At 46.6% G+C, this 13,343-nt stretch overlaps 4 protein-coding genes across 4 annotated transcripts; 2 read left to right on the top strand and 2 right to left on the bottom strand.

The window, feature by feature from the left end:
• Positions 1-1,350: 1,350 nt before the first annotated feature.
• Positions 1,351-1,839, top strand: N7520_007076 (uncharacterized protein; the record flags this gene model as incomplete). The annotated part of the gene is made up of 1 exon (XM_057141010.1): positions 1,351-1,839. One exon carries the CDS (start codon positions 1,351-1,353, stop codon positions 1,837-1,839), a length of 489 nt encoding a protein of 162 aa, XP_056995016.1.
• Positions 1,840-5,385: 3,546 nt separating this feature from the next.
• On the bottom strand, positions 5,386-6,951 carry N7520_007077 (homoserine O-acetyltransferase family protein; the record flags this gene model as incomplete). Its single annotated transcript, XM_057141011.1, has 1 exon — positions 5,386-6,951. The coding sequence occupies one exon, from the start codon at positions 6,949-6,951 to the stop codon at positions 5,386-5,388; it is 1,566 nt and encodes a 521-aa protein (XP_056995017.1).
• A 442-nt stretch (positions 6,952-7,393) lies between these two features.
• On the bottom strand, positions 7,394-8,764 carry N7520_007078 (glycoside hydrolase family 43 protein; the record flags this gene model as incomplete). The annotated part of the gene is made up of 2 exons (XM_057141012.1): positions 7,394-8,113; positions 8,174-8,764. The coding sequence occupies 2 exons, from the start codon at positions 8,762-8,764 to the stop codon at positions 7,394-7,396; spliced, it is 1,311 nt and encodes a 436-aa protein (XP_056995018.1).
• Positions 8,765-12,093: 3,329 nt separating this feature from the next.
• On the top strand, positions 12,094-13,245 carry N7520_007079 (glycosyltransferase family 32 protein; the record flags this gene model as incomplete). Its single annotated transcript, XM_057141013.1, has 1 exon — positions 12,094-13,245. One exon carries the CDS (start codon positions 12,094-12,096, stop codon positions 13,243-13,245), a length of 1,152 nt encoding a protein of 383 aa, XP_056995019.1.
• Positions 13,246-13,343: the final 98 nt, after the last annotated feature.

A 13,343-nucleotide genomic window follows, 5' to 3' on the forward strand; every position in this document is an offset into this window, starting at 1 on the left:
GGTAGTCACTTATTAGTAAGAAAGGAAACACCTGCCTAAGTAGGTACTAGTAGGTTATTGGACAGACGAGCAAGTCTGATTTGCTTTTGTGGCTTTTATTTACTAACCATGTGATCATCATAATGAGAGGATCTGGAATAGGACTAGCGAGCTCTTCCTTTCCTCTCTCTAGACATGATTTTTCGATATGAACTGGCCAAGTATTGTGCATACTTTTATGCCTGTCAACATATTGAAAAATTGTCAACACACTTTCTTGGATAGGGTTTATCATAAACTTGTAAAGTATTGTTATGAAAATTTTGGTATATTTGGATTTCTACTACGTGAAAGGAGTATGTACTGATTAGCATTGGCCATGCGTGCCCTATCGTCCACCGCACGTAGCACATCGACCTTTAAGTAAGTAGTCTATTGGGTGGGTATTTAGATAAAATAAAGTATGTGAAGCTGTACAATGAAGATCAAATAAGAATGAGTACCAAATTAACTACGACAAGCAAAGTTTGCGGTAATGAGGAATAGTAGTGTTGATCCCAATCCCAGTCATGATCTCGATGAATTCCTCTTGCATCTTGAACCTTTCGTAGAAGTCAATCATGCATTCCAACTATTTCTGCTTGGATCATCCTGCATGCCTTATAATCGGAAGCTACCACCGCAGATAGGGAGCGCCCGGTGTCAGTCACAAATATGAGATTATAGACAGTATAGTCAGCTACGTCCAAGTATTGACGTGCATACTTTGAACGTTGAAGGGCACTGAGGACTGTATTTAACAGATCAAGTCACCCCCGCTAATGCTTTTAAGTCAAGAACATCAATCTGCATGATGCATCTGAGATGAAATGAATTCACATTTCGACGACGAATCTTATCTCAGCTACTCGCCATGTGGTAATGCTGATTCCAGGGACAAGATGCAATGAACCGAAAGGCATACTTTGACATTGTTCTACCGCTATCCAGCAGTCGATAATGCTTGACATAGTATACCGAGTATCTTTGGTTCAAAGCATACTTTCTTTGTTTTCAAATGTTGCCACTCTCCAGATCCGATTGTTCAACTGCTCGTCTATTTTTGAATTCGATCCAATACAATCTTCCATCAATGTCATAATACAATGTGACAAAGAGTTTGTTGAGTATATTGAATGATTAAACAAAGATGAGATCAAAGATATTATCTAAATCTATCTTCCGTTCTTGGGGTTCATGATTGGAAATTCACGCATGAGGGATTATTCAAAATATGGTTCAAAGACTATTGGTTAGACCATCGTAAATTGGAAAGAATTTGAAACGTTTCATTGTTGCATTCGGTGTTCTTTTATGCTCGCATATTCAAACATGTGGGTCGAAGACTCGAACATAGAGGACTTGGCAATTCCGACTGTATATTCCCTCTATGATCAACAATTTTCACATTTCAAGGTCTTTAACAAAGCAAGTATCACTAAAATTCACTATCTTGCAAATCTTATCATCCAAAGATTCAGATTGAGCAAGGTGACTGGAAAAGTCGCACCGACAAAGAAGGCTGCAAAGAAGACCCGCGCCGCTGATCAGGGCGATGATTCCAGTGCCGCCCGTGTAAAGCGCCATCAGGCCTCCGTGGAAGAGCAAGCTGCTGAAAAGATGGCGGCCCTTTACTGGGATCTGAATAGCCATGCCATGTTTCAACAAAACGTTACTGCCGGTAATCCCTCCCCCGAAGACGTTTCGAACTATGAAATTATGCAGAGCCTCCTCCTGTTTGACAAAGCTGATATCACAAGACTTGCTATTTCACCTTCTTTCTTTCGTTTTTGCCTTTTATACAGGGTTTTTCCTTTGTGATTCCATATTCAATTACTTTCCCATTGATCAGCTGTTCGTTAATTGTCCAAGTTCTGTTTCTATGTAAAAATACTTGTGTTACTAGAAAAGTATTCATTGATTTATTCAAAGCTTTAAATCACAGAGCCACATGGGCTATTGAATTTCGTATGTGACTGGCATGTATGCTGGGACCTTCTCCTTTTATATGAATTCCCTGGCACCTGGGGGATAGAATTGAACCTTCAAAAAACCCATATGTTCTAGTAGCTCAACCCTAAAAGTTGATTGTCTGCGAATTACGTTGTGGATTCGAAAAAAATCATGTAGATGGCTTCAAATTGTAAGCTAGCTTCCTAACCTAGATATGAAATAAGCTTGCGGTATAAATGAAAATACCTTCGCTCTCTTCGATCCTGGAAAAAGTTATCCAAACGCTGCAATGGGGTCATCGTGGTGTCTTTCCTATATGTGACATCCAAAAATTTCTTTCATTTATATTTGTTTACGTATCAAGCGTCATGGCTTCGACGAGATGCTTTCTAATATATATCTAGAAATTCATATGTGCACTTCCTTTTTTCACATACATATGCGCTTGGAGGTTGGAATATATTTATGGACCATGATTAGGTGCGTGTAATATTCATTATCTGAATAATCATATCATCATGGAGATACCACCAGGTGCCCATGGGTTATCATCCAAAGATTAGCCTCTCGCTTAGCAATTAAAGGGAATATTTTTACGACTCTCTATTATTACTATTAGGAATGTTGTTGAACGGTAGCAGTGGGACTTGACAGCCGCTTACATGAAGCTTTGGTGGAGACCAAGACAGTCACGTGCCAGCGCGCTATAATGCCAAATCTCACGACACATCGTTCGACACCCCATGCAACGCGTGCTTCACGCAGCAGGTATGTCCAGCTCCCACCCAGTGCAGGCCCAGGCTAATCATGCTAAACAGCCCAGAGAATATTGTTTACATAAATCAATTTTCCTGTCTCGATGATGATAACCCACACATTCAAGAGCTTCACATAACACCCTGCCCAGGAACCTGGGGCAGCGGACTCCATCCCTCATTCAGCTTGTCTGAGATGCAAGTGGAAGGAGACGCTTGCTTTGGGGTGTATGACTGAGTAATGAACAGAGATCTTAGAGACTTCCCCCTTCCTGACTTCAATCCCCTGCCAGTGCCCCGTGGGCTTGAAATTTGACCTACTAATCATGTTTAAACAAGATGTACATACGACAGACCAAAATGTACTCTACAGATATAGGTAATTGACATATCTTCAAAGTCCTTTTTGTTCACAATCTCTTCTTATCGCCACCAATGTTGCCAATTGTTTTCAACTGCCATTGCTGGATATTACACGCTACCACTGAAAATGCTCCAGTTTTATTGCCACCCAATGACGACAATGTCCGTCGCACACTCTGAGGCTAGTATATTTTGCTCCGTCTGTACACCTGTGAAGGCAACGGCGTCGAGCATGCCGGTGACGAGTGACAACCAAAGGTAGTTTTCAATCTGAGGGTGTGCTACAATACTGGAGTTTCATAGCCTCTAATGGAACTGCATTTATGTGTTTTATTGTTCCTTTTCCTGTTTCCTTTATCTAGTACTATCTATTTTGTGGAGCCAACTAAACATCATAGGGCAAACAAGTGGAAACTTGAAGCAAACACGATTTCAGATAAAATTATAACAAACAGAATGGAAAATAATGACTGACTGCCTCATCGCCCACAGTACATGGTTAAAATTCTCAGGTGTCAACAACCCCAAGTGACTGATACCATGCCAGAGGTATCCGCCCACAACTATACATATTTTCAACTTCTCCCTCTCCCTTTCCTTTCCTCTTATTCGACCACTTATCCTTCCCTCCACTGATCCATCCTCTTGTTTCGACTCTAGAGGCCTCTCCGACTGTCGTCCATATGTGAAACGGGGAGATGAGAAAGCGGCCGTGCACCTTCCCCATTTCGACGTTGGCGACAACAATTCTAACGACCTGAGGACTTCTCTCGCATTCGCTCCTCCATCGCACATCTGGATTATACTGATGCCTTGCTGTTAGCCGAGTAGCCGCATTCGGGTGAATTTCTTGATGATTAGTGCACCTCATTCCTGTGGAATGCTTGACTATAAGCCGGCTAGGTCCTCGCCCGCATTCGAACCGCATCCTTCTTGCTGTCGAGCGAGTTTGAGAATCTTTTGTTTAAGGGTTGTATTTCCTCCTAAGGGTCGACTGGCCTTCTGCTTGTCTTTGGGCTTTTCTTCTTCTATCTAGGCATAGCTGCCCGGAACACGCTCGTACTGTTTTTGTTTTATCTTGCGTTGTTTTGTTTCTGTTTTTATTATACTTTGCCCTGTGATGAGTCTGTCTTTGATAGACGGACTTTAAGCCAATTCTGCAGGCATCGCAGTCTTGAGAACCTTCTGGTTTTTGGATTATGATTGATGCCGTTGACGCGACGAGAGCTTTCCTGAGGGTTTATTCATTTGTTTTCTGTGCTGCACTTTCATATTTGTGATCGAGTGCTTCTCAATGCGTCTTGCTGTTGCACTTTTTTCTGTAACTATCAACCCATAGTAGTTTCGAATCCTTCATATATCCTTCGTATGCTGTCCCAGTGTTTAGGCCTCGACCGATGTGCATTATGTCCCGATATGTCTAATTAATTGACATGCATGCGAATCTACCCCTCGAACACTTGGGCACACCGCGTAGTTTTTGGACAAGTTCGAAAACCCTAGCCCCCGACTTTGCTTATTTTCCGCTTCTCTTTCTAATTTTCTTTTCTTTCTCTTCCACTACATATGGATTTTGAGAGGCCTTTGAATGTTTAGGAAATCCCATGGGAACGAAGGTAGAATACTAGGTAGAATACGGGCTAGGATCCTGAGTGGGAGGCTAAGAAAGAGAATAAGTAGAAGATACAGTATAGCGGGAAATATGCTTAAACACTACTTGTTGTACCTAGCTAGGCGCCGCGTATTTCATGCGGCGGAAATTCTCCATTAGCGCTAATACACAAGCTCTCCAAGACGTGTAAATAAGTCGGCTTCCGTTCTCTTGCCAGCATCTGGCTGCTGAAGAATTGCACCGATGTCATCCAACCCCGAATTTTCTTCCCAGGTGATCTGGGTCTTCGCGCTGGCTTTCATGTTGTAGGATATTCAAGGATGTAGAAGCTAGAGAGGGTGGTAAACATTACGTACATATTAGGTGTACTGACCTAAGCTCGCAGGGCCAGTATCGGGATAAACGCGACAGCGCAAAAGCATCCTGTCCTACAGACCTCGATCTCATCTTATTATTTCTGCTGCAAGAAGTGCCTATTAAACCAGCCTCGGGATTTATGAATGGAATCTTGAATCAAAGGAAGAGGGGTGGATATTCCACACCAAAGAACGCCCGCTAATGCATTATTTTGGTCGTCGCATGCTACGAGACAATGTACAGGTAATTCATAACGCACCGAAATCGTTCCACCCACGAGACTCGGCAACCCCACTTGCAACCTTTTCGAGAATCAAACTAAGAAACTTATTTTAAGAACCGGCCGAGCGCACCACCGATGTTCTTCAAGTCAAGCAAAAAAGTATCGTGACCGAACAGCGAGAGATCCTCGCCAAGCTCGATGTGCTCAACATTCTTGTTGCCGCCAGCACGAAGAGTCTCGGCAATCTCGCGTTGTTGCCATGCCGGGAACAGGATGTCGCTGGCAACACCCATGACAAGGACCGGGTGGTTCTTCAGCGGCGAGAGACCAGCAATCAGGTCAGCTGGGGGTCCCTCGGGTTCTTGGGAGGTAACAGACTCGTCGGCGAGTGGCACGGAAGCATTAGCATGGGGCTGTTCCTCGTATGGCTGATCAGGCAAAGTCAAGCTACAAGCTGCATCTGCGACGCTTGAGGAAATATCACCCCGAGCAATACGAGCCTCGGCCTGTGCGCGGCGAAGACGGGTTTCGGATTGGTGAGCATGGCCCAGGTCGAACAGGTCCATGGCCTTGGAGACATACAGGAGACTGTTGGGGTCGTACTCGAGACAGAACTTCTCGCCGGCGTGGTCGAGATAGGTCTCAATGAGGAAGTCGGGACACAGTGCAGGCTGCTTGCTCGGATCGGCACGGCGACGACCAAATCGCTGTTCCCACTCTGGTCCACTTCGGTAGGTAACAGTAGCGATCTCACGCGCCAACTTCATTCCCGAGTGCGGAGGGATGCCGTCGTAGTAGAATCCACGGGACCAGTTCGGGTCCATCATCAACACCTGTCGCTGTGTATGACGCATGGCAATGCTGTACGGATGACTTCGAGCACAGCCGCTGATACTGACGACTTTGCCCACGCGCTCGGGGAATAGTACACCAGCCGCCAGACTCTGCATTCCTCCCATACTGGATCCGACAGATGCAGCCAACTTCTCGATACCCAAGCCGTCGAGAACACGGAACTGGGCTCGTACCATGTCGTCCAATGTGAGGATTGGGAAGCGTGTTGCATAACGCTCGCCGTCTGAAGGATCCTTCGAGGAAGGCCCTGTACTACCGTAGCAGCCACCCAGAACATTGGTACAAATCACAAAGTACTTGTTTGTATCCAGAGGTAAACCAGGCCCGATAAACTTCTCCCACCACCCAGGCTTCGGGTTAGACGCGGTGCTATGAGCATGACTCGAAGCTGACAAGCCAGTGTGCAGAAGGATCGCATTGCTCTTGTCCCCATTCAGCTGACCCCAAGTCTCATAAGCAATGTCAAATTCCGGCAGCACGCCGCCCCAGTCAAGAAGAAGCGGCTGGTCACAGTGAAACTGTTCATGTTGGCCGGTGGTGTAGGAAGGCTCGGGCCCTGATTCGAGTGATCGGGCATTAAGCATAGCTGATTTAGCCTCTTGAGCATCGAGACACGGGAAAGACATGGCGCGGTTGGACGAGTCCTTCGCAGTAGCTGATGAGCTCTTTCGCGGCGGCACGGCGTGCAGGAGTCGGGAATGCGCCGACAACGGCCGAATGGCGCCGGTGAGCAACGAAGCTGATTCACTTGGTCGCCATTGGGAGGTGCGGAGGGTGCGCGAGGCCGAACGGGCAGCGCTCTGAAGCGAACGCATTGCAGCGAAATCAACGATTTGGTATGAGCAACAAGTATTTGGCCGCGGGCAGCTCTTTAAACATTAAATTTCCCGATTACGCTGGCGGAGAGCTGATCTTATCGCCTCAGGCATATGTACCGGCATGGCGTCATCTGTCTTTACCCTGATTGGTCAGGAATCCACTTTCCCCGGTCCCGCATCTATAACTAACTTACTGCAGTGGATTACAAACTATCCTTTTTGAAGTGCATTAACCACAGGTTTTTTGGATTATTAATTGAATTTTCAATGTATTTTGTGATGATCTTGCTTATATTTCCATGCAGATGTGTCATGCCAGAACGCCTCCCTCGGTTAATGCTGGTATCGGTTTACTCGATACGGAAAAGAAAAGAAAAACGCTCAACGCGATGCCAAGGCAACTAAAGCAAAAAATTGGACTCATAACCAGGCAACTTGGTCAGGATCCAGTAGAGTTTTTTGAGCCCGAGCTCTCTATTGTCAGCGAAGACATAATAATGGTGTTGTTGTGGGACCGAATATCAATGGCTGCAGCGTACATGCACCGCCAGCCACCACAATCTGCATGAAAGACCATCCTATCCCCAGAAGGAGAGATAGTTGCACCACCAGGTGCTCGGAGGCCAAAATCGTATGTCTGAAGCAGCGGTCGCTCTGCTCTCGTGTAGGGTCCCTTGATCGACGTTGAATGGGCATATTTCACGTCGTAACCCAGCGATGTAAAGCAGTGCGAGGAGAAAAACAGGTAGTAGGTGCCATTATCGGTGCGAATAATATTCGGCGCTTCGACAAGAGGACCATCCGTCTTGTTGATGTCGAGGATGATCACTGGGTCGCCAATCTTGGTAATTCCGTCGCTCTTCATCTCTTGTAGGAAGATAGGGACAGGCTTCCGGGGCGTCTTGCTATTACCGCAGTAGCCACCAGATCCAACGCTGTTTCCGTCGCCCTTATAGACCACATAGAGCTTGCCATCAGCATCTCGGAAGGGAGACGGGTCGATGGCACCGCCGTACTTGTGCGGGCAAGCCAGTGATTCATTGAGAGGAGTGTATGGTCCCATTGGATCGGTTCCATTCGAGACTGCAGCCCCAACACAGTGGTGTGGGGCGTGTTCCTTCGACTCCCCTGCATAATAAAGGACGAATTTCCCATCATCCTAGTCAAAATGTGAGAAACGAATTCTTGTGGAAAATAAAGCCCATTTCTGTTGGCTTACCCGTTGGATCACGTCTGGTGCCCAAGTGTTGACTTTCTTCTGCCACTGGCCGACGTTCGGCATCGCATCATATCCCTCGTGCAGAGTCCAATTGACAAAGTTGGTTGATGTGGCGACAGGCACATGTATCGTACTTGGGTCGTTTTTTTTCGGATTTGTCCCAAATGCATACCATGTCCCATTGTGCTGAATAAGGCCCGGGTCTGGGAAGTCGTGAATTGCCCAAACAGGGCTGTTGTCCTCGACAGCATAACTAGGGTCATTGGGGTCTGATTTTGTTGCTTTCCAGATCCCCGGGTAGTCATGGTTCTGCCTTGTGAGAACGATTGGAAGGGCGATGACGAGTGCAATGAGAACCAACCCCAAGAATCCAAGGACGCTAAAAATTGCGATTCGGCGCGGTGTCCAGGGCTGTGAAAAGAAGCCTCTCTTCTCTCCGCCTTCAAGCTCTGAGGGTTTTGGTTCTAAAGCTGCACTGCTCGCTATACTGTGACTTTCGACATCTCCTTTAAGACACTCGAGAGGCGGCGACGATAGGGCGGGTGCAGGGTCTTTTTGGTGCCCATCGAATAAAAGGCGCGACATCTTCATGGCTGATCACCAACCGTGATCACAAAGTATATCCCTCGGTATGAGACCAAGCGAGCTAAGATTTGACGGGAATGTGACTTAATATGAGTCGGCTATGAATAGTTGCGGCTGTCGACGCCCGGTGGACAAGGCTGCCCCATCCACGTTTCCACCTATTAGATGCAATTTCAATCCTGGGGGCTGAATAAAAGTAGAAAAATGGGACACTAAGTGAGCGATAACTTTACTTATACGTTAAGGCTACGGCTGATTGCACCAAAGTTAGCGGGAAAAATTGCTGTGAAACTGGGGGAAATAAGGGCCGAGGCGCCACTCATTGGGTATAACTGGAGTCTAGAGTTTAGCGAGTAACTATGACTGAAGACGGTCCCTTGGTTATTCGGTCGCATCTAGCCCCTCAATCACACTACCAGAGACGAGAATTCAACCATAACTCTAATCGAAGAAACGCTTTGCCGGTATCTTGACGGGAGAGGAACCACGCGATGCAGCATGGATCCATGGATCTTAAGACTAACCCGTAAGTACCGACGGAAATGCTTTCCTTCCACAGGCCAAGCTTTTGGATCTGTCAAAAGGCAAATGAGACCAATGGGCGCGCTTCTCCTGTCAGCTTATCGCTGACTTTTTCTGGTATAGTGTGTGCCGTGGACCCTGTCCCCTGTTGATCCGCGAGGGCCCTGCGGCGTCCCGCCCCGGTTTGCAACAACTTTCACACCTGTTGCTATCGTGTACTCATGATTCCCTGCTGTGGCAAAGCTTTTTAAGCGAAAGTTACCCAGAGGCTGCAGATACTAGTAGTTTCTGTTGGCTCGTCGGCTCACTTAGAACAATTGGTGTTTTCCCACGGGGTTCACCGTTTCACGGAAATGTGGGGAAACACGAGAGTTCCACCAAATGCTACCAAATGCGATCGAGTCCAGGCAGCATGATTATTCCTCTGCATCTATGGGTTCACTCACGTAAATTGTTCCAATGTGGATAATTCAGAGCAGATGGACTCCACTACATAGAGTGGAAGTTGGCCTTGGGACCATGGTAAAAAGTGAAACAAAAAAGAACATTCGAACGTTTGGGAGTTCCGGAGCCACACAGATCTGCCTCTGCACCCACGTGGGATAAGCAACAATTGGTGACAGGAACATCATGAAATGTCAAGCGGATTTAGGGGGAAATTACAATCTTGGCCACAGAGTGGCTTTAATGTATGCATCAAAGTTTCATTTTAGTAAATTGAGAAAGAAACCAGATATGTTGATAGAGAGATGTTTCAGAAACATTTGAGCAAGAGGAGCAAACCCTTGCACCATTTAAGTTACACGGAAGCATAACTATAGGTATAGGCTCCAATATCAGATTTAAACTTGCGGTATGTAGATAGTACTAGTCAAGCACTTCATCGGATGTGTCCGCATATGTGGTCAACTGCCTAAGGCATCAATATGTTGATGCCTTATTTACAGGGCGTAAACTATCAAATGTTTCGACGTTATCGGCCATCGTTTCCCCTTAATGTGAATATTCAACATTGTTAAAAGGTAAAAGGTAAAGTTGCGAACGTGTTTCCCTAGGTACTCGGATTTCCCCTAAGACTTCTCTAAATCACATTCCCTTCTCTCCTTCCAAGGTTATCCACATCCCGCGACATGCCGTGAGCACGGAAAATGCCTCAGATCAAAGCCAGTTGAGCACCACATCAAAAGGATTTACCCGGCCATACTTGCTGATGGAATAGATCCATATGAATGTGAAAAGGAGCCATTAATAGTATCTATCAAAATTCAAATCATTAGGTTGGAGCCAAGGGGATATCAAAGATAAAAGAACATGGAAATGGTGCAACCCTTTTGTTTTGTTTCACCTGCGAAAGGGAAAGTTCTGAGGCCGAGGAAGAGAAGAAGAGAAATAGTGGGCTTTGAAAGAGCATACAAATGATGGACGGGAGTTGATGGACATATTTTATTTTTATTTTTTTGGGAGTTGACTGTCGCTTGAAATTACTTTCTATATGCCCTAGAGGAAGGCTCATTACGAACGCTATCACGTAACGTAGAAACTTCGTTTAAAGAACCCAAATAGGCAAGATATACGGAGTATATTCTTGTACTATCGAGATCACATCATATACCAACTTACCTAGGCACATCTTATATGCGCATGCTCAGATTCTTAAGTACATAGATGCTATGTATCTGTCTCTTGATAACCCTGCAAAATAGGGAATGTTAAGGATCAATCTTACGTGCTTGTTTGTTTCGTATTCGTATTTCTTATCAATCATTCAATCGTCAGCTTGTTCGCAGAAAAACTTGGTCTAATCTCCTTGGTCAGCCCGGTTGATCCGGCGAATGCGTAAGCGAGAATAGATGGCTTGGCATGCAGAGGCAGTTTCAAAGCTACGGCTGATTTGAACTCGTTATATGGTCATGCAGGTACTGGCAGATCACTTGGAGCCAGTCAAATGTTCGAAGCACGTCGTTTGGGATTGTTACAGGACCGGCCACATCCAATGGAAAGTCGAGATGGCTTGAAATGGACCGGCACGAAATGCCGTTCTTAAAGCCTCTGAACGGGGCATAAGATCCATATCCGGGTATTAAGTTTCGGGTGGCTCGAGGGGAGTTCCTTAGGGCGATCATGACACCATTCTTCCAATAGCAAATGCGGGGACCAAGATGGCATAAAAATGGATAAATCTACATGAAACATACTCCGATAGAATATAATTATTTGAGAAATGAAGATAACCATACTGTCCCGAACATGAAAAAAAGGGGGAGGGGAAATAGGGCCAAGCCACGTGAGCTCCACTTCCGTAGATGTGCCTAGTGGGCATACGCATACGCAATCCTTTTGAATGCTTTTCAATTTAAAGAAAATGACTTCCAGCCATCGTATCTTTCTGGTTCTTTTCTAAGTTCTATTACTTCGTTTCTCCAATTCTCTGGCTAGAAGCCTTGTTCACCAGGTATACCATTTCTGTTTGCGGCGGGGAGTTGCATTGCGATTGACAATTGAGGAGTTGCATTGCGATTGACGATTGACGGATCGAGCATTCTCAAGAGCCTCCAAATCACTGACATGCCATTTCTTCGATCCCTTGAAGCTTAAATCTCAACGCGACCACGCGATTGTCTGCGAAGGAATCTCTAACTTGCCGATCAAGCCCGAGCGTCCTTGCTGTTAAGCCAAGGCCGCCTAGAAAGCCAAGCCTCCCACTGGGAACGTGGGAATCTGCCCGGTCGCACCAAGTGCGCGTGGCTGTTCCATTCTTTTTGGGGGTTTTTTTTGGACAGGGGCGCAATCCAACCGGAGAGAAACCGCGCACCATGCCTACCTTCCGGAGGGTAATATTCGCTGTCATCTGCCTTGTCGCCATTGTCGTCTTCCTCCGTCATTCGAGCCGACCCGCCGACGTCCCCGGCGCGCCGGGTTACCGACCTGTTCAGGAGATTTTTGCGGAGGAACAGGAATCATACGCGAATCCTGATCTCAAGAAGTCGAGCAGTCGTGGCCAGTTACCGATCGGCGCGACGGCTACCGCACCGCTACGCGAACGTCTACGATACCAATTCCCCTACGATATCAGCAAAAGCTTCCCCGCATACATTTGGCAAACATGGAAATACGATCCTTCGTCGCCGCATTTCGGCGATGAATTCCGTGGCACTGAGGCTAGTTGGACCAATTTGCACCCTGGATTCCAGCACGAGGTCGTCACCGATGACACGCAGCGACATCTGATCTCATACCTCTACGCATCCGTCCCGGATGTCTTTGAGGCATACGACTCTCTACCCCTACCCGTGATGAAGGCGGATTTCTTCCGATATCTGGTTCTCCTCGCGCGCGGCGGAATTTACAGCGACATCGACACATTGGCGTTGAAGCCAGCAGGATACTGGCTCCCCGAGGAACTTGATCGGTCAACTGTAGGATTCATTGTTGGTATTGAAGCGGATCCCGACCGTCCAGACTGGCACGTATGGTATTCCCGTCGCATTCAGTTCTGCCAATGGACCATTGTGTCGAAACCTGGTCATCCCATTTTGCGCGACATGGTTGCGTACGTTACCGAGGAAACTCTACGGATGAAGAGGGCTGGGATTCTTAAGGTGGGCAGCATGGATAAGACCGTTATGGAGTTCACGGGCCCTGGAGCTTGGACTGATGCTGTCTTCCGCTACTTCAACAACCCTCAGTACTTCAATATCCAGCCCGGGGACAAGAACGTCACATATGAAGATTTTACCGAACAAACGGAGGAGAAGAAGGTCGGCGATGTGATTATCTTGCCAATCACGAGCTTCAGTCCTGGTGTGGGACAGATGGGAGCACACGATACCGATGATCCCATGGCTTTTGTGAAGCACAACTTTGACGGTATGTCCGACATCCAATCGAATGGCCTTCTTTGTCACCGTGACCAGATACTGACTTTTTACTTTTCAGGCTCGTGGAAAACCGATCCATCTCTATGAAATGTCTTAGCTGTTTCATGATTTTTACGTCAACAACTCCAACACCTGACTACGGGGCTATGACCCTTCTTGTTCTCCTCTGAAGACTGCACACCGAC

This window comes from Penicillium odoratum (genome assembly GCF_028828045.1).
Source record: "Penicillium odoratum strain IBT 22623 chromosome Unknown utg000005l_segment0_segment0, whole genome shotgun sequence".
Classification (NCBI taxonomy): domain Eukaryota; kingdom Fungi; phylum Ascomycota; class Eurotiomycetes; order Eurotiales; family Aspergillaceae; genus Penicillium; species Penicillium odoratum.